The 18,518-nt window shown below is 46.0% G+C and overlaps 2 protein-coding genes across 3 annotated transcripts; both read left to right on the top strand.

The window, feature by feature from the left end:
• The first annotated feature begins 979 nt into the window (after nt 1-979).
• Nucleotides 980-14,936, top strand: LOC120906857. Of its 2 annotated transcripts, XR_005740179.1 has the most exons (4): nt 980-1,709; nt 13,378-13,776; nt 13,858-14,438; nt 14,527-14,936. XR_005740179.1 is itself a non-coding variant. In XM_040318966.1 (3 exons), the coding sequence occupies exons 1-3, from the start codon at nt 1,589-1,591 to the stop codon at nt 14,358-14,360; spliced, it is 1,023 nt and encodes a 340-aa protein (XP_040174900.1). In that variant the 5' UTR covers nt 980-1,588; the 3' UTR covers nt 14,361-14,936. The 2 variants fall into 2 exon arrangements, 1 of the variants encoding a protein (XP_040174900.1); XM_040318966.1 differs by having other exon boundaries at nt 13,858-14,936.
• LOC120905578 lies at nt 14,453-17,498 on the top strand. Its single transcript, XM_040316515.1, has 6 exons — nt 14,453-14,468; nt 14,936-15,053; nt 15,686-15,945; nt 16,177-16,412; nt 16,498-16,662; nt 16,761-17,498. Exons 1-6 carry the CDS (start codon nt 14,453-14,455, stop codon nt 16,797-16,799), a joined length of 834 nt encoding a protein of 277 aa, XP_040172449.1. The 3' UTR covers nt 16,800-17,498.
• The last annotated feature ends 1,020 nt before the right edge of the window (nt 17,499-18,518 follow it).

Raw genomic sequence — 18,518 nt, 5'->3', positions numbered from 1 at the left:
ACGGCGTGTGTTGCACCTTGGCGGAGAATGGCAAGATCACACAAAGACGTCTTTTGCCGGGTTTCGTCTGCTCAAGCGGCGCAGGCTCATGCGGTCAACTGTTCCATATTGTGAAGACTTCAATGAGGCGCAAGTGCTGCACTCTTCACTTTTATTAATGAGGCTTAAGTGGACGGTTTATTGTTTTCCCTGGTTTCAGCAGCTGCCCATATTGCAGTAATTGCGCTGCTTGGTGCTGGTTGTATGAGAGAAGCCGTTTGGGTCTTTAAGACCAAGACCAACAGCCTAGCTCCTACGAGACGGTGTGCGACGTGCTGCAGTGCAGCGACATGGTCCCACCGTTGCACGGCACGAGCTGGATGATGGATGAGATCCGCCGCGCGGCATGTACGATCTCCTACCGCCTTTTGCGCACGGGCCGTACCCCTAGACCCACTAGTTCTAGCCTCATTCTAATTCCCGCCCGCTTTGAGCTGGTGTATGTATATATCCCACCAGCTCCAAACACTCCCAGCCGGACATTAAACGCTGCGGTGTGGTTCCTGGGAGCGCCCATAGTGTCACCCCAACGTGTCTTGTACTCGCAGCACAACGGCAACAACAACAACAACAAAAACGAGGTGTGCTATCGTTCAGCCTCCCTTGCCCTTGCCCCCCTTCCCAGTGCTACCACCTGTGTGCATTCAGCAGGGCAAAAAAAGAGGCCCACACCAACACACCAACACACGAGTGCGCCCAGCCAGCCCAGAAGGGTGCCTACGGATGCCGACACGGCCGAAACTTCGTGCGCGCACGGCTTCCCCTACCAAGGTGCCCCTCCCCACTCGTCCACTCCTCCACTCCTTCATCTTCTCCCCACATCTTGGTCGAAAACAAAGCAGCAGCACTGCGCGCTAGTGTGCGAGAGTGAAGGGGCGAAGCGGACGCCCGCCGACCCAACCGAGCCCGCGGGCCTGAAGAAAGTGAAAAGTGGTTTTTCTCACCGAGCGAGCCGAGGGAAAAGTAAACAGCGCGCGCTCGCGCTCAGATTGGCAAAGCCCGTCGGCACGGTAACATCGATAGTACGAGCGCACGCGCGAGCGTTCGGCTCACACACTCAAAAAAAAACCCCCCCCGAACGGCCGAAACGGGTCCCCGGACAGGCAGGCGGCTCACCAGTGTGTGTCCCCCGCGCACAGTGTTGCGGTGGTGCCGTTTGAGAACGCGTGCAGGGCTGTAGAAAACAAAAACTGGAGCAAAGTTTCGGCCGCATTGTCAGCATCGTTTGCGCTCCCGCCTAGTCAGCCTGCTGCCCGATGGTGTGATGGTTCTGAGCTCCAAACCCGCGTCCGTGCCCGTTAGCGTGTTACCGTAGAGAGTGTGTGTGTGTGTGCGTGCGTGTGTGTGTGTATGAGGAAGATATCCTTATCGTCCGGGTGTGTATGTGTGAAACGGGCGCAGCAAAAATCGGGGCAAACCACGGCACACCACAAAGACGCCGCGCGAAAGCGTGAACCGCTCGGACAGTGCGCGCAGTGCCAGCAAGTGGCCGGTTATGCAACCGGCTTAACGACCGAGCCGCTACTACAACTGAAAGCGAGAGTGCGAGATGTGTTACTACCGGTTTGCCTGGTGCGTTCTGCTGGTCGCTGGCATTGCTTCCCGCGCGACCGGTGACAGCAGGTCGTCCAAATCCACAATCAGCCACCATCAATCAGCGTCTAGCGATGGTAAGTCCGGCCGGGGAAGCATTACAGGAGGATAGCTCTCAGCGGGTAGGGGGAAAGGCCCTCGAACACCCTGCCGAGGACCCTCCCGCAGACGAGATCCAGATGGACTGGTTCCTTTGCCATTACTTTCTCCACACACAAACACACTTCGAACGCAATCACCTCGAACGCATTGAAGCCAAAATGTGGGGAACGGCTGAAGCACAGGGGAAGGGAAGATTGTTTGTTGGTGGACCATCAAACGAGTGTACGTAAGTTCACCTCCGGGGATGGGAAGCTGCAAAAAAAAACCCCCGTGAAACGCCGCACCAAAACCATTCATTACGCTCTATCCGGTCCCTTCCGTGCTTCGGGAAGCTCTGCGCAAGCAAGCAAATGCAACCGACCGAAGGGCCAAACAGGGCGGGCAGGGTAGGAAGGTGTCCGCACACCAGGCAGAAGAATAGCAATTTTGGCGTTTTACGCTGAGAAACACTTCGGGGGGAGGTTGCGCCGAAAACCGAAACTTCCGACGCGGAACTCTCCACTGTGTTGCGCTGCGCAAACACAAACACACCAGCAACAACAACGAAAAAACAACAACAACAGTGGGGTGGGGTGGTGGATTACTGTTTCATAATAGGTATGCCGTTTTTTTCCCCTCTCTCGCTCTCTGTTTTCCTCCAACCGGCCTTTTCTCCTACACCCCCGTGCGGTCCATGGCCGATGGCACACCTTGCGTGCCCATTCGGCGCTCCCCAGCATCGCGGCGCTCAACTATCACCGCGTCGGCATTTCTATTGCCGCCGTTCCTTACCCACCGTTGGTCCGGAGCTGTTACTTCGCTCGCTTTCGATCATCACCGTCCATCACCTGCCCGGGAGGGGGTGCCAGGCTGTATCGTAACCATCTTCGGGCCATCAAGACGTGCGATTTTGGGAAAACGCGCGTCCAAAACACTTGCCATAATAGGCGAACTGTTGCGTTGGCCACGGCTGGCCAGGAGGCTGGACCGCATTTTCTCTGCGCGCTGGACGCGTCCGACTGCCCCGGGGCGTAAACTATTATGTTACGTTAGACGAGGCGTGTAAAGAGTCGCCGCCATAGCCATCCTATGAAGCGTTGGACACCCCTCGTGGACGGGTAATCCAAGCGCCGTCCACCGCTCGATGGGGACACCATCTGGACGCGTCCAGTCACTCGTGACGAAAGGCGTCGTTTTGTTTTCTCTTTCGCTCATTCTCTTGCCGGAAATACGGCCGTGCACAAAGCGGAAAAGCTTCCAAACCGGTCAGTTATGGCGACAACGCATCTCCGGGTGTACGGGTTTTGTGGCCCGATAGAGAGATCTTGCAATAGAGCCATCGCGTGGTATGCACTTGCACATCAGCCTCATTAGCATTGCACAGCACACCAGCTATACGCTCAATAAACATATTGAAGTTACTAGACGGTGCTCTGGTCGCCATCAGCGTCGCCTTACCGAGACGACTCGGTGCCAGAAAGACGAGTTTCTGCTCTGAAGAGCATCGAGTGGCTACATCTAAAAGAAAAACTTCCTCAACCACCTAATATGAGCGTCTTCAGGCAGCATTGTACTTTCGTAATCTTCTTTCTGGGTTCGTCTTCCACACAATCAACTCTGGCAACTCGCTCATCACTATAGAGTGCCCTTTAAGTGAGCAAGAGCTTTATTTAAGTTGTAAACTCTACAATGCTTCCGATGGTTTTCTCAATCAGGACATTTGAAGAACTCAGGATTTATGAAAGAATTCAGAATTCAAATTAAATTCTTTTCTTTTCGTACAATGCCCGGAATCAGCCGTTGGGAGCCTAAAATGAGGTCCGCTATGGTGTAATAATGGTTAAAATAAATATATTATTAAATTAATGTATTATTAGTTGAAAATTATTACAACTTTCACCGTTTTTGAGCCCAAATAAACAATGTCAAGCTACTCTGGAATATTTTTTTACTGTAAGTAAACATTTGACGTACAACTGAAATACTAATGCCTATCTGAACTTCCTTCAATCGTAACTAAAAAAGTAAACTCCCTAAGTTGATCCGTTTACTGTATGGGGTTTAGACTTTAGTTTGTGCCTTCATTTACAAAAATACTTTGAATATATGTACCAATAATTTATCCCAATACCTTTAAAATTTATAATTGGCTATTAAACTAGTACAAAATCAATTAAAACGAAGCTCCAGACAATTTCATTTTAACAAAATTAACATCAAAGAAACGACCCCGGAGAATATAAACGTAAGTTAATATTGAGGAAAACAAATGTTTAGTTACGATTGAACAATGTTCAGAAAGGCATTAGAATTTCAGTGTGCCGTCATAGATTATGTGTAGTAGAACAATGTTCAAAAGCACCATAACACTGTTTACTTGGGCTGCAAAACGGTGTACCTTATGTATCAGCTTCAAATTTTAGATTCCAATCGTTTATTGAATTTTTCTTTTAGGTTCATGTTTTCAAATTCACTGTAGCTAGATAGCATTTTGTTAATACAAATTTGGGAATCACATGCTTAAAATAGAACATATCGGTAAAAAGATAGCAGCACATCATATCCTTCAATTTCTAGGAACCATTCTCCAAGAATTGATGATTTCATGGTATTCTGTGATAATATCAGATCTAGTATGTTATTCAGGTTAAAACCAGATTTTTAAGACATTCCAAGTTAAGAAAAACTGTCTTTCAGGCTGACGGTTACTCTTAAGTAGCACTGAAATAAAGTTCCTTCAAATATGCTTGTTGTAAAGAAGTCTGGTATGAAAAATCAACCGAGACGGGCAGCCGACAAAAACAGTTGGCGACAAATAGCCAGACCAACTCTCGGAGGCGACTTTAAAATGCGCTTACAACATTCAGATCTCACCCAAAAAATAGGGAATTTTCTTATGGGTAATCATCGGAAATATTTTTTTTGTCTAATTTCATTAAATTATCGATTGGTCTATCAAATTTGGGTTCACCGGCGTTTAAATGATTTTCTTAAATTGATTTTAACACATATCAGTACTCAAATGTTTATGGAAGGAAACTGAAATGTTCTACTTCAAAACCGCGAAAACATCGACTTCGATCCATTGCTCGCTAAGGTTTTGATGTCGAGAACAAATGGCTTCAATCGATTCTGGAATCGAAAAAACACGTTGTCGTTATCGATAAAACTCTTTCACTAGACACATTTCCACGAAAACCTCGAAACCGCAATTAGAAGTTGGGATAGTTTAGTAGCAAAGTGGACCTGAGTTTCTTCACCATATTCAACTCGACGTCAGGACATAAGCCTGAATATCGACTTCATTACTAAAATTCATCCACTAAGGATTGATGGTACAGCGACGCTTTTGACGACAAAATGCGTACCTTTTTTCCTTTTCTAATTGGGGGTAAGTGTGTGGGAGTGTAGCCGACATTGGTGTATGGTGTACTCCCCGCAAAAAAAAAACCACGTCCCAATAACGAGCGAAAATGGCGAGCTAGACCTTCGTACGGGCAGCTTTGTTGTAGTGCTGTAGCGTTGTCTCATATTGCTCCTATTTTACCACAAACCACACATACACACGCATTCGCCCAGCCTGCCCAGCATCGGTGTGGAGTTTCTGTTCTCAACCACGGTTCATGACAGCGCCCTCCCCTCCATTGCAGCTTCTGTCTTATGTTTTCTGTACTTCGAACCCAGCACAGCCAACCAACTTGGAGGCACCTCGCCAGTACCAATAGACTGTCACATACACACACACACACAGACTGGGGGGGTAGCAGCTACAATTGCTCTGTAAACCACCCGCCTCCACACTGGCACCTCTCGGCCAACATACCATTTTTTTCCGAGGGGACCAATTTTCTCAACCTTACTCCTGCTGCAAATATGTGCTTGTAGATGTGTGTGTGTGTGTGTGTGTGCAAACAAACGGTCATATGCTGCGCCGTTCGCTCAATTGTGCTGCATGCTGCCAAATTGGGTTGCATCGGTGGTACTGGCGTTCCATTGCACACGTACACCCCCTTCCCGCCAAACGAACACACACAGCACACAGGCCGCGGGCCGGTCTTTGTGCCCGCAACGAGCCTACAATTATGGCTGGCTAATATTTGTACCATTTACCCTTGGCCCGCTGATGTGTCGCATGTGTGCACATGGCTCTCCCCTGCCTCTCTGCGTGCAGCGTCCGTGGCATAATGCATTCGGTTTCCGTTTCGCGGGAAGTAAATGATCGCGGCACATTTCCGCACACCGTACATCATCTGCATCTCGGCTTCTGCCATGTTCTCGGCCTGCTCGTCTAGATTAATGGCAACAGTAACAGTGCGGCACACGTTGTTAAGGCAGCACTATGCTGGATTTTTGCATCTCGAAAGCGGTATGTATGTTCTTTTTTCTCTTTTATTACTCTCCCCTAGCCTAGCTAAGGTTGGAGGTCTTTTGCTACAATTATTTATGGCAACGACTTTGACATTAAGTTAAGTTGCTTCGCGTTGAGAAGTTGGAGGCTGAAATGCGGTTAGAAATTAAGCCTCGCTACTTGCACAGTGTACGCGTGTACACTTTGTAGGCAGCTTTTGTGCCGGAAACGGTGAATGTTGAACTCGTGGCACACGCGGTACAGCCGCTCCCAAAAAAAAAAATTAAACCCCTCCATGGCCTGAAACAGGTTTCCAAGCCCAGGTTTTCGAGCGACGCTGTTCTAAAACGCTCCGCCAGAACCTTAACACGCTCGCACCGTGTACTTTCGCTTTTCGTCGATCGGGGCCGACACCGCTTTACCGTTTTGTAGCCTTACCCTTTACCCTTACGCAGCCGCCGCCTGACAGCCGGGCCACAGACGGTGGATAGGCCAGGCCTGAACTCCCCCACGGTGGTGTTGAAGCTGCGTGCGTATGGCGGAAGTCAGCGGGATCGATCGATCACAGCGCAGCAGAAACCGTTTGCCGAAGGCACTAACCTTGAGCGGGTGCTGGACGGCTACAGCAACGAAAAGATCTCTTTCTTCTTCCCCTCCCCCCCTTCCTTCTCTCCCTTCCTTAGCGGGATCGGAAAGTTTTGCAAGCACTGCGGTCAATCCCCTCCCCCTGCCCCGAGCTCGAAGTAGTCGATCCCAATCGGCATTCAGCGTGTAGTGTTGGGTAAATCTGATTCAGATTCATGAATCTGAATGAATCCTTGAAATGTTTCAATGAATCTGAATCTCGGTTCTAAAGATTCACTAATCTTGAAAGATTCATACAGTTTGAGCTTCTTCTTGGAGTAACAACCTACGTGGTCATGCCAGTCTATACAGACATTCAAGACTTCTTGGTACCACGCAACCGGATAGTCTGTTTTGCTAAGGGTAGACGGTTCCATGCGTGACTTTAACCCTCGACGGGAATGACGTGCGAGTTAACCACACAAATTCAACATTTTGAAAAGTATACATGTCTAATGATATATATAATATATATTTTAATCACCGGAATCTTTATGAGGAATCTATAAAGAATCTTTATACATTGATGAATCCTTTGAAAATTTCACTGTCAATGTCATAAAAAAATCTGACTGAAACAAAATCCACATCAGCGTCACGTACTCAGTTGTGGTAATCAGAGATGGTACTCAAAACGGTTGGTGTTACCAATACATGCTTGGTGACATTTTAGCAACCAGCGCTTGGTCAATCACTTTGACTTTTTTATAACTTTTCTTTATTGTGATTAGTTTTGCAAAATGTCACTGACATAGTCATGACAAATTCCCACTGAAACAAAATCATGTCAGCGTCACGAGCTCTACTGTGATGATCAGAGGCGAGCCTTAACCAGGTGATGCGAACATCACATCAAGTATGTATCAAGTATGTCATTGTGTGCAACCATCTCTTGGTCAGTCACTTGGTCGCAACATTTTCAGTCGGTGATCATCGCGATGAGATATGCGGTGCGTGCGAGTGGTTCCTGGAAACAAAGTGAGCATGTTTTCTCGCTCTGTTTGATCCGACAGATAATCAAAACAGATCAAGGGAGAAAGCATGCTCATTTTGTTGCTAGAGTTCACGCGCCAAGTATATTCTAAGAATGTCGTGATTATCGCCGACAAAAATGTCGTGACCAAGTGAGTGACCAAGAGTTGGGTGCTAATCAAAATGTCATCAAGCATGCGATTGATCAGCGCTGATGTGAGAGATCAGCTTGCCAGTCAGAGTATAGCGTTGGACTAAAGCACTCGCACGTCGCGGTCGGCTAGTCATGATGCACATTCATTGAGTATCATCAATGAGCATCAAGCTACTACGGATATGTTCATTGTTCAGTGCTCAGTGTTCATCTCGAGATGCTCATGACATTTTGCAGCACTGTTTATGAATCTTCAAGGATTTATGAATCCTCAAAGATTCACGAATCTTCAGAGATTGGATTCGAGATTCGAATTACTCATCGCTGAAGATTCAGACGAATGAATTTTTAGAAACGATTCATGAAACCCAACACTACCAGTGTGGCACTAGTGAGATTTAGCAATGCACGGTGATCACGGACCCAATAGAACGCTGCCAGATCTTGGTGCCTGGGAGGGATGGCTTGGTGGGTGCAAAATTGGGCAAGGCTTCACATTATCGATCAGCCAGCACCAGCACAAAGAGCGCGCAGTAAACCCTAATGCAACCCATCAAGCGGTTAGGAGGACTTTCTATCAGCGAAACGGTTCATAACAAACTGTTGCCCAAAAAGGTATTACAACAACAAAAAAGGGCTTATTGCGAGAATTATGCTTTCCAGCTCCACACAAAGACCTTTGCCTAACGGCCCATCAGCACCGTCGCAATGGCAGGCTGGCTCGTGCCAATGCTCTTCCGCATCTGCCGCGCTGGAACCCCTCCCAGCCGCCCCTTTGCGCAGCGAGCGTTCTGCGCGCGTTCGTGAGTTCGTGCCCTAATGCGCGCTTGAGCTTATCCGACCGTTTTGGTTGCTGTTTTGTTTTGTCTTGTGCTATTTGCTCGACGCGTGCGCAGTTACGGCTCGATTTGCCATGCCGGCCAATTTTGTTTTCTTCTTTCGATTTACCATTTACCCGCGAATCGATTCTAAGCGAAGCGGTTGCGCAAAAAGCTTTGCCCCGCATCGTCGATGCCTTTCGCCCATGCCGTTGCACAATTCTTAGCTTGAGTTGGTGAGGTTGATTTGTGTGTGAGTGTTAGTTTGTTTTATTTTTTGTTTTCAACCCAACAACCCTAAAACCGTCTAGCAAATGCTTCACCGAAAGCTTCGCCGCTCGACCAAAACCAAACCCGCCTGCCCAACAAGCGGCAATATTACGATTTGAAACCGACGCGCATGATTAACGATCATGCAAGGGTTTGAGGAAATGTTGGTGTCCAACAATCGCCAGCAGGCGGTGTTCTACCGTGTGCTTCCTTCTTTGCCTTTGGGCGATTAGGTGTGTGTGTGCGCGCGCTCCATTAGGCACCTGTGAGCAGCCGTGAAGCTGAATTACTTAACGCATGCCGCACTAATATCGTCCAAGGGTGCGCCGGCATGACGTATCGAACGCAGCTCCTCCGCTTGTCTCGCTTGTGTCATAAGGGCCCGGCGGTCGTGCGCGTTTGGCCGCGTTAATTGATGCAGCAAAACACATTAGTGTTAGCTCTCGCTCCATTCCAGCGTGTTTTCCACCCAGCGCGCTGAGAGGAGATTGTTTCCTCATTTCCACTAGGAAACGATGGTTGGGAGCTGCCGGCTGGTGGTGACGGAATCGGGATCGGACAGGGTCACCGAACGGTAACACCATCCTGGGGTATACATGTTGTCTGTGAGTTAGTCTAGTAGTAGTCTATGCATCAAGGTCATGCCATGCCTTTCGCTTTGGACGCGTCAGGATCGCATGAACGGGAGATCAGATAACAGGGGAGGGCGTAGCGTTTGCAGCAAAACTTCAAAAAAAAATCTTTAATGTCGCGAATGTATCAAAATGAACTGTTTGATTGTTGCTCCAAACGTCATCCGTATCCTTCCAAGCAGCACTTGGAATCAACGCCCGAGAGGTTTATTTTAATCATTGACCACTTTAACCACCGCCTACAGGTATCGCAACGGGTTGGGGCTAAACGGGAAGTGATTAGCACGCCACAGTTCCTTTCTATTTGCCTTTCTAAGTTGGGAAGCATGAGCTACGCTCGAAATTGTCACTGCGGGGGAAAATTACCTCGCACCATCTAGCTCTCTCTCTCTCTCTCTCTCTCTCTCTCTCTCTCTCTCTCTCTCTCTCTCTCTCTCTCTCTCTCTCTCTGAACAGTGACAGGCTACATTCTGTTCAGAATTGCCTGTCTAATATTATCGTTTATCCAAGGTGATTAGCGTCTTAGCGCACGAATACTCCATAAACTCCCCATTTTTTTCTAGCCTGGTTCTAGAACTAGACAACCAATATATGCGCCTTTCAAGCGGACAAGCTGTAAAGTTTAGTTCTTCTGTTATCACTGATATGAAGCTATTAAAACCTAAAGAAACTCATCTTCTTATAGGTTTCTAGATTGCAACACTTACAAGCCAGTCCCAGCAATATAGGAATCGTATCAAATTCCAAACGTTCTTGTTGGATTCGTTGAGTCAATTCATTACAGGGTAGAGCAGAAACTATAAGCGAAAATCCTTAGGTTTATTTTTTTAAATAATGTTATTACAATAATGTTATTATGCCATACACATTGGTTTGTCTTGTATGGTCTATGAAGCATATCACTTAATTCTAAAAGGGCTACATAACTCTGTAAACACTATTTGTTAAATCCATATCGAGGCTCTAAACTAATATCATATTGTTATTGATATTTTCTTGGGACTTTTTTTAAATGTTGTCCTAATATTTGTCCAATGAAATCGCATGCGTATGAGCAATATGCCACAAAAACTTTCACTGCACACAAAAACAACAAAATAATTTGAATGATATCATGGCACCTCAAATGTAAGCAGCATGTTGAGCTTAAACAACAAGTGTAAACTTCTTTTTGATACACTAACAATTCGACCCAAAAAATATGTCAGGGCTGTGCTGTAACAATCATGATATAAAAAGCGTTTCAAAAACTCCCATTTTTTATGTGTTTATTTTTTGTGCATCTGTGAAATGTTTTATTCACATGGCTGACACATATTGGAGCAAGCAGTCGACAATCATGTCAAAGAAAAAAGAATAAATTGAAAATAGATCAGAAAGATTTTCCTTATCTCACCTTTAGGCCATAAGTAATGTAATCATGTGTGATGTAGTCGTGTTAAGATCGTGTTCAGTGTCAACCCAGCGAGAATAATTAAGATTTGATAGAGATATAGAGTCTTATTTTCTCGAATTTGCCTGCTTCGTGCTGAATTCGAGCATATACGCTTTTCATCTGATTGCGATTACGATCTTTACGTATGCTACAAACTGTACGTTGCGACAACCCTTAGAGAGTTTGAGCCTCCATAGCTTTCGATTGGAACTCTCTGGCAACTCATTGCTTGCTGCTCTCTTGACGGCATCCATTTGGAGCTGTGGCTTCTTCTCGCTCGCTTGTTTCTGTAAATTCATTATCGGCTGGGGTTCTAAATAACCCAACCACCATGTAGCCTTTTCGGCTTTTTTATCTTTGTCCAAATTATAACTTTCTTTGATATATTTATATAAATTGAATTCGTTGTAAGCAATAATCCAGGTTTTTTTTTGGCTTCACAACGACGATTTCTCGTTCATTCGCAATTCTTCAGTTGGCACTTTATAGAAGGATTTTTTATTCATGCAGAGAGACAGTGGCGTGTTTTGTCACAAGTACACTATTATTAGTATCATCTGTTAGTAATTGCTAGTGTCAAAATTCTAGGATATCATAAAAATAAAATCATAGCTTGAGATCAAACATCTACCACAATTATTATGGTGCGCATCCAACAGATTCAAACAATGCTATTAATAGCATTGGTGAAACTAAGGGTGAGATAATTTTTATTTATATTTCAACCGAATAAAAGGTAAAATGCCCCAAATGTCGTTGTGAAGTAGCTATAAATATAACTTAATACAAAAAAAAAACCCGTTTTATCCCCTCACAAATCCCCGCGGCACGTTATGTCCCTGTATTCTGCCTAAGAAATATAAATGTAGGTTTAATTTAACAGTTTATAACTGTCATAACGTCTTTATACGTGTTTATAACGTCTTCTAAAAAATGTACGAAAATAATGTGTTATCGACCACCTTGGTACAACAGTGTATAATGTCCATCATATGATGTTAGCTGTTTATTTGGACTGAAAACGCCTCAGTGTTTATTTTTTCAAAAGTTGATTACTGGACTCGTCTACGACCGGTCTCGTAGTACAGTCGTCAACTCGTACGACTTAACAACATGCCCGTCATGGGTTCAATCCCCAAAACAGACCGTGCCGCCATACGTAGGATTGACTATCCTGCTATGGGGGGGAATCAATTAGTCACTGAAAGCCAAGCCCACAAGTGGGTACAGGCAGGCCTTGACCGACATCGGTTGTTGAGCCAAAGAAGAAGAAGAAGATTACTGGACTACCCGATTTTTCTTTTCCGGAAAGAATGATGAGATCTACGAATTGTTAAACTACAGATTTTCGTTCCACACTCTTCTGCATTAATGACCCAATTATACAAATGACCAATTCTTATAATTAACTTACATTTTTCATGCATTTACTATCCCCAGATTAAATCCCCAATAATTTTTACAGCATGGGATGAGTGGCTAATCCAGCAGCGATATTGCTTTATTGTTTGGAACTTTTAATCGTTTTAAACTGACGAATCTTTAATTAATTAAGAATTTAAGGAATGTAATTTAATGATAAAACATTTGAACCTGGTTTGGATGAAAGAATAATTAAAAAAAAAACAATTATCATGTTTCCAAAATTTTGCAGTGAAATAATTTAAGTGTAAAACAGAAACCTGCATTATCCTGGCTCGCAGCACTCGATAATTTAATAAATTAGACCCTCTACCTCAATAGTTTGCCGACCGCTGCCTTATATGATGAGAAGTGGACTGTATGGCACACTTTTTGGATAGTCTTATTGGCAATTCCTATTGGATTTGTCCAAAAAGGGTGCTATAGAGTCAAATTCCCATCACATTAAGCTCATTTCGTGTAAGAGTCATTAAAGTATACCACAAGTATGAGAAACCCTGAAAAACCATGTCAAATATTGAAGATACAATTTCAGACAGCAACGTTCTCTTTTTTCGTTAATTTATTTCCTTTTAAATTTTTTACTTGTGCGATGAATTTTCATTCTTTGCTCTGAGCTTTATTGTGTCAAAGTTCTATTCGATTTAGATGTGATATTATATTTGTTATGTAGGCAGTCTGTGTTATGTTTGACAAATAATCTAAACTCAAAATAAATATACATAGAACGTCCTTCAATTACCGCAAATTTAATTGTGCATTTATTGTTTTACAAAAGTTTTGATCACAAAGGGTCATTTGACAATAAATAGATGCAGTAATTTTGAATTTTGAATCAACATCAGTTATGAAAAGACAACGCACCATACTTACATAATAATCGAGGTGGACTTCGGTGAGAGTACTGAAGCCACACGCCGTAAAACCCACGGAACCGAGGTTGACGACGCACTTTGCTAATCGTTCCTGTCCGCTCCTTTCTTTTCCAGAGTCATTCACCCCGCTCTCGCTGTACGGTGGCAGCCTCTTTCCTGCCGACGTTTCCGGCGACGAGCAGGCACCGTTCGCGCCGACCCTGCCCGTACCGGAAAAGCAGGTTTTGGAGCTGGGCGGCGAGCCCGCTGCCGTAACCGGCCGCACCGGCACCCGATCTCAGCCGCAGGCGGATGTGGAGCACCTCAATCCGGCGGCCCAAAAAATCTATCCCACCTTCTTCCGCAACATCCCACCGTTGGGGCACTCGCGGCCCTACTACCAGTCGACGGAGGCAGCGATCGAGCAGCGGTTCAACAAGCTGCGGAGTGGCGGTGTGGCGGCCGCCCCCGTCCCCCTGCCGGAGGTGGTCGCATCGCCCCTGCTCGGTTCGGGCGATTTCAGCATCATCAAGGGTAAGAGACACGCGGTGAGCCTCCTGCTTGGTGCCACGACTAACGCTCATCTCTCTCCCGCTCACCTTCTCTCACCATCAGGTGGCACCTTCTACTACGACACGGACGTGCCGGGCAAGGGGTTCGTGGACGAGTACTACGGGCTCGGGTACAGCGGCAACAACGGGCACGGTCGGCCCCAGCTCGCCTACCTGGTGCAGAAGCCCCAGAAGGAGGAACAGTTCTCCAACTTCCGCGACTTTGCGGACATCAACATCTCGAACGATCCGGCGTACTCGCACCATGCGCCCCTGTACATGGGCATGGACGGGCGTGGGAAGCTCGCAATACCGCCGCCATCGTCGGTGGCACCTGCCACAGTACCTGAAAGCAGCACGGCCGATCCGGCGGTGAAGCGCGAACCGGATAACATACTGGACGAGCTGCGGTCGCTCGATGCGGCACCGGATTCGAAGGGCCGGCTGCGCAGCAAGGCGAAAAAGGAAACGCTGCTCGAGCGGAAAAAGCGACCAAAGTACGGCAAGAGCGTCAAGAGTGCCGCGGAGCCGCCGGAGGGTGAAGATTACATGGTAGCGGCGAGCTAAGCCAGAGGACCCCAAGCGGGGACCTAATCAGACTTGAGCGACAGCAACGACAAAAAAACGACTTAATTGTACATTAAGGTTGGGGCTAGCGAATGTCACACGCTGTTGGTGCATTGGTAGCCACCGTTTAGTTCGTTAGTAATTTTCTTCCCTCCCCTCCCACTGGCGTTCCAACCTTTCAGCTCGTTCCAATCACCACTCATTCTCATCACACGAACGGCCACATGGAACGGAACTAGATGATTTGCACGTTACCATCAAGCTCATATTCATTATCATCATCATTACTCATCGCTCATCTGGGACGGAGAAAAAACGGCCACATGCTCACCCCGTAGTCGACCAACTCTGTACTCCTGGAATTTCGTCGTACTAGCGTAGATACCAGTAGAATAATTTTCCCAACGTCGCACGCTTCCGTTCGGGTGCAGTACAGGCTTATCGACACCGGCATCAACACCTTCCTATCCCTCTCTCGGGACACTAAGTAATCCCCCGGGGGTGTGTTTGTAAATGTGTGTCACCCTCTACCTACGCGGAGGCTACTACACGGCTAATGACGACCGATTGAATAGGTTCTGGCGGGAGGGCGCGTTGGTCGATAACGATTTCTGTACTTGCCACCTATCTGGATCTGATCGCATCGTACGTTGCAGTGGAAAGATCAAAATTGTGTGCTCCTTACATGACATAGTTGAATAAAAACAAAGTTTTACCTTTAAAAAGACAAACACAACCAACTGTGCAAACATGCGTGTTTATTTATGTTCCGCCGAGACTTCCCGAAGTCTTTATCTGGGATGTTACGTCTATATCTCGGATGTTATGTCTACTACGACCCTTCCTCCTCCTCTCATAGGAGAGTGGAAAAATATACAGCTTCAAGAGAGTACTCATCCACACACACAAACACACTTACACACAATCACATACATACACATACAGTGAAAAGGACGAGAGAATTATCTGGGCGCAGCCCAGCAGGGTGTGCTGCTGGCGGTGCCCGTGTGTGTAACGGGCACGCAATGTGCATTCCATTGCGCAGGTCTGACCTCTCAGGCAGGCGACGAGCTGCCTTGTCAGTAGCAGGCAACTGGCAACAATCATCATCACCGCTGGCAGTGAGAAGTGCAGGCAACGCCACCGTGCGTGAAAATTATGTTTACACACCGTGCCCTGTGACAATTAGGCCAGGCCAGACCAGAGAAACGACGCCATCGGAGCTGTTGCTGGTGCACACACTCCCGGAAGCACACGCTGTAAGCGATCCCGCCAATCAATCTGCCAGAAGAACGCCATCCCGCGTCCGCTATGAACGTCAACAGCGGGGGTAGCAGCAACCATAGCATCGGCAACCATCACACCCTCAACAGTAGCAACCTCCTCAGCAACAACACCAACAATCAACACCACGCCAACAGCCATGGGCAGCAGCAGCAGCAAACGAACCGGATCAGCCGCAGCAGTACCCGAAAGAAGCCTTTCCACTTCATTTCCAACATGTGGAAGATGAAGAAAATCATCAAGTTTGAGGATATTATGTTCCACCGTGAGATGAACTGTCGGGCTAGATCGGAACCATCAGGTGCGTATTTGTGCGCGTGTAAGAGTGTGTATGTGTGAATGTGTGGGTGTCAGTGTGTTTATTGCTATACACTACCCGCGCATTTAGATCTAGAATGGTCCAGATCCAGTTCCTAAGATCCTATCCGTCTTCAATGTTTTGGATGTAATGACTTCATTTTGGCTATATCGCACTTCCACTACCCATTCCCCTCCCCCTCCCCCCATCAACCCTCTTTCACACCGCATGTAGTGTCTACCTATAACTGCACCAGCAAGGGTTCCCAACGGAAGTCATCGCCCTCGTTCTCGATGCTGAGCCTGTCCCCGGGGAAGTTCCAGAAGTCGGATGAACTGGAGGTGACGCGCCTACGGTTATCACGCAACGATAATCCCTTCGTCCAGAAGGTCCTGGCCAGCCGGGACAACGTGACGGACGTAATCGATGACACCGAGTCCGATGACGCCATTTTGATACTGATGTCCGATGTAAGTGTATACTGCCGCGTGGCGAAGTATTCGCGGGACGTGCTATGCCCCCATTAAATCGCATCCTACCTACCCCTGTATGCAGGAATTTAATGGCGAAACGGAAACCGATCCACTAGCATTGCCACAGGTGCACGAGCACATGATACGGTCACCACCGCCGACCTTTTGGCCCCGTTCGCAAAAGACTGTGTTTAACTTTGGCGGCGAGGAGCGAACGCGAACCGGCGGTTCCGAAGGCATGCCGGGGGTATCTATCGGTTGTAATTTGGAGCTCTATTTTGGCGCTAACCTTCTGGGATGTTTCCGTTTGCTTTGTTTCGATTTGTTTGTTTTTTTTTTCTCTAGGGATCCAAACACCAGCGGGCAAACCAGTGCAACTACTGAGGCGGAAGTGCAGTGCTACTACTTAACTGCTACTACCAGTGAGGAAGGAATGTCGTATATGTGAGCACGGGAGAGTGGGAGGAAAGGAGGAGTACCTTACGCGATTCTGCAAACCACGAATGCAATTACAGTACGGGCAACACCGACACACACAATGTTGGACCGTACACAGAGGGTTCTTATTTTAGCCAAAACCAGTTGAGCGCATCCAATTTAAACCAAAAGAAAAAACAAACAGAGGGTCGCATTTATTCCATCTCGGACACGGTAAAATATGAAACGTTTCTTTACCATTACTTGTTACAACGTTTATTAGTCAATATATAAGTGATTTGTTTACGCAAAACCAAAGCATCCCCGTTTTTGGAGCACGTGTCAAGAGCGTGGAATTATTTCAACGATTTTGTGTTGTGCCACGTTTGGTTAAAACAATGACAAGCCGACCATTTAACGATCAGTAAGACTGATCTTAAGTTTACCTCTAATCGCTATAAAGTTATAAATTAAATGTAAGGATGGAGAACTGGAAATGATGCAGCACGCGTTGGCGTATTCGTTATTAATCATCGTATCTACTCGAAAATTTTAGTGAAATGATATTTTTGTACAAAGAACGGTTATCTCGCCCGAGCGTCCGAAATTCGTAGTGTTTGAAATTTCATATACCGAATAAAGTTTCAAAAAAATATTTCGATCTCACTCATGGGTGTTGATAAATTGCTTTCCCCATTGTGCAGCGTAACCCAGGTTCTCATAGCGTTCGACTACGATTATTACCAAGGTTTGTAAGATCGGGAGCTTTGAGAAAGGTTTGATTTTTTTTTACTTTTATTTATATAAAAATAAGCTATTACGCTATGGACTAGAGATGGGTGACACTGATTCAGATTCATTAATCTAAATGGATTTTGTGAGTGAATCATTGAATAAGAACTTCTAATTGTGAGATTCATGAATCATCAAAGAATCTCTCCCACACGCTCGCAAGAACGATTACTGCTGCGTTATTCGGGCTTATCGGGACTTCCCAAGTGACATTTGCTCGAAACTGTTTTCCCATATCTGCTCGATTAGTACTCGATACGCTTGAAATTGTGGATTTGTGTATGATCAAGTGTGTTGAAAGCGCCAAGATTTGGTGTGTTTGTAAATTATACGTTCCTCGATCGATGGACGATGCTATCAAGCTCATTTTTCACTAATAGCACTGGGTTTTTGATGAAAAACAAAAGCTAATTTTGTGTGACGTTATTCTATAAAAATGGATATTATTTAAGCATAAAATGGTAACATGACCAACTGTAACGATAGAAAACATCGTTTCCGAGCAAATCTAGAAGAAAGTAACGAAAAAGCCGCATCACAGTTGATTTTAAAGGACTTTTTCTGAATTCCCTTAAACTGGTGCAGTTTAAGGGAAATTTAAGGCTCCAGTTTAAGGGAATTTGCTCGAATTCCCGATTATTCGTGCTCGAAAATGTCAGTTGGGTTGGCTTCGCCCGGATCCTCGAATAAGACGGATAATCCAAGTATATTTTTATCACAAATCTTTGAAATATTTTTCAAAATTTTATAATGTTTTGGTCAGTTTTTATGATTTGTTCAATGCAAAGTTTCCAATTTCACATAACTTTTCATAATAAAAATGTGCTCTAAGAAAAGTTTTTTAAATCCTCCTGAGCACGTAATGTCACCTTTGTGTTGAACTGTCATTTCTCA

The sequence above is a fragment of the Anopheles arabiensis genome, chromosome X (assembly GCF_016920715.1).
Source record: "Anopheles arabiensis isolate DONGOLA chromosome X, AaraD3, whole genome shotgun sequence".
In the NCBI taxonomy this organism is placed as follows: Eukaryota; Metazoa; Arthropoda; class Insecta; order Diptera; family Culicidae; genus Anopheles; species Anopheles arabiensis.
This window is presented reverse-complemented; position numbering and strand designations above follow the sequence as displayed.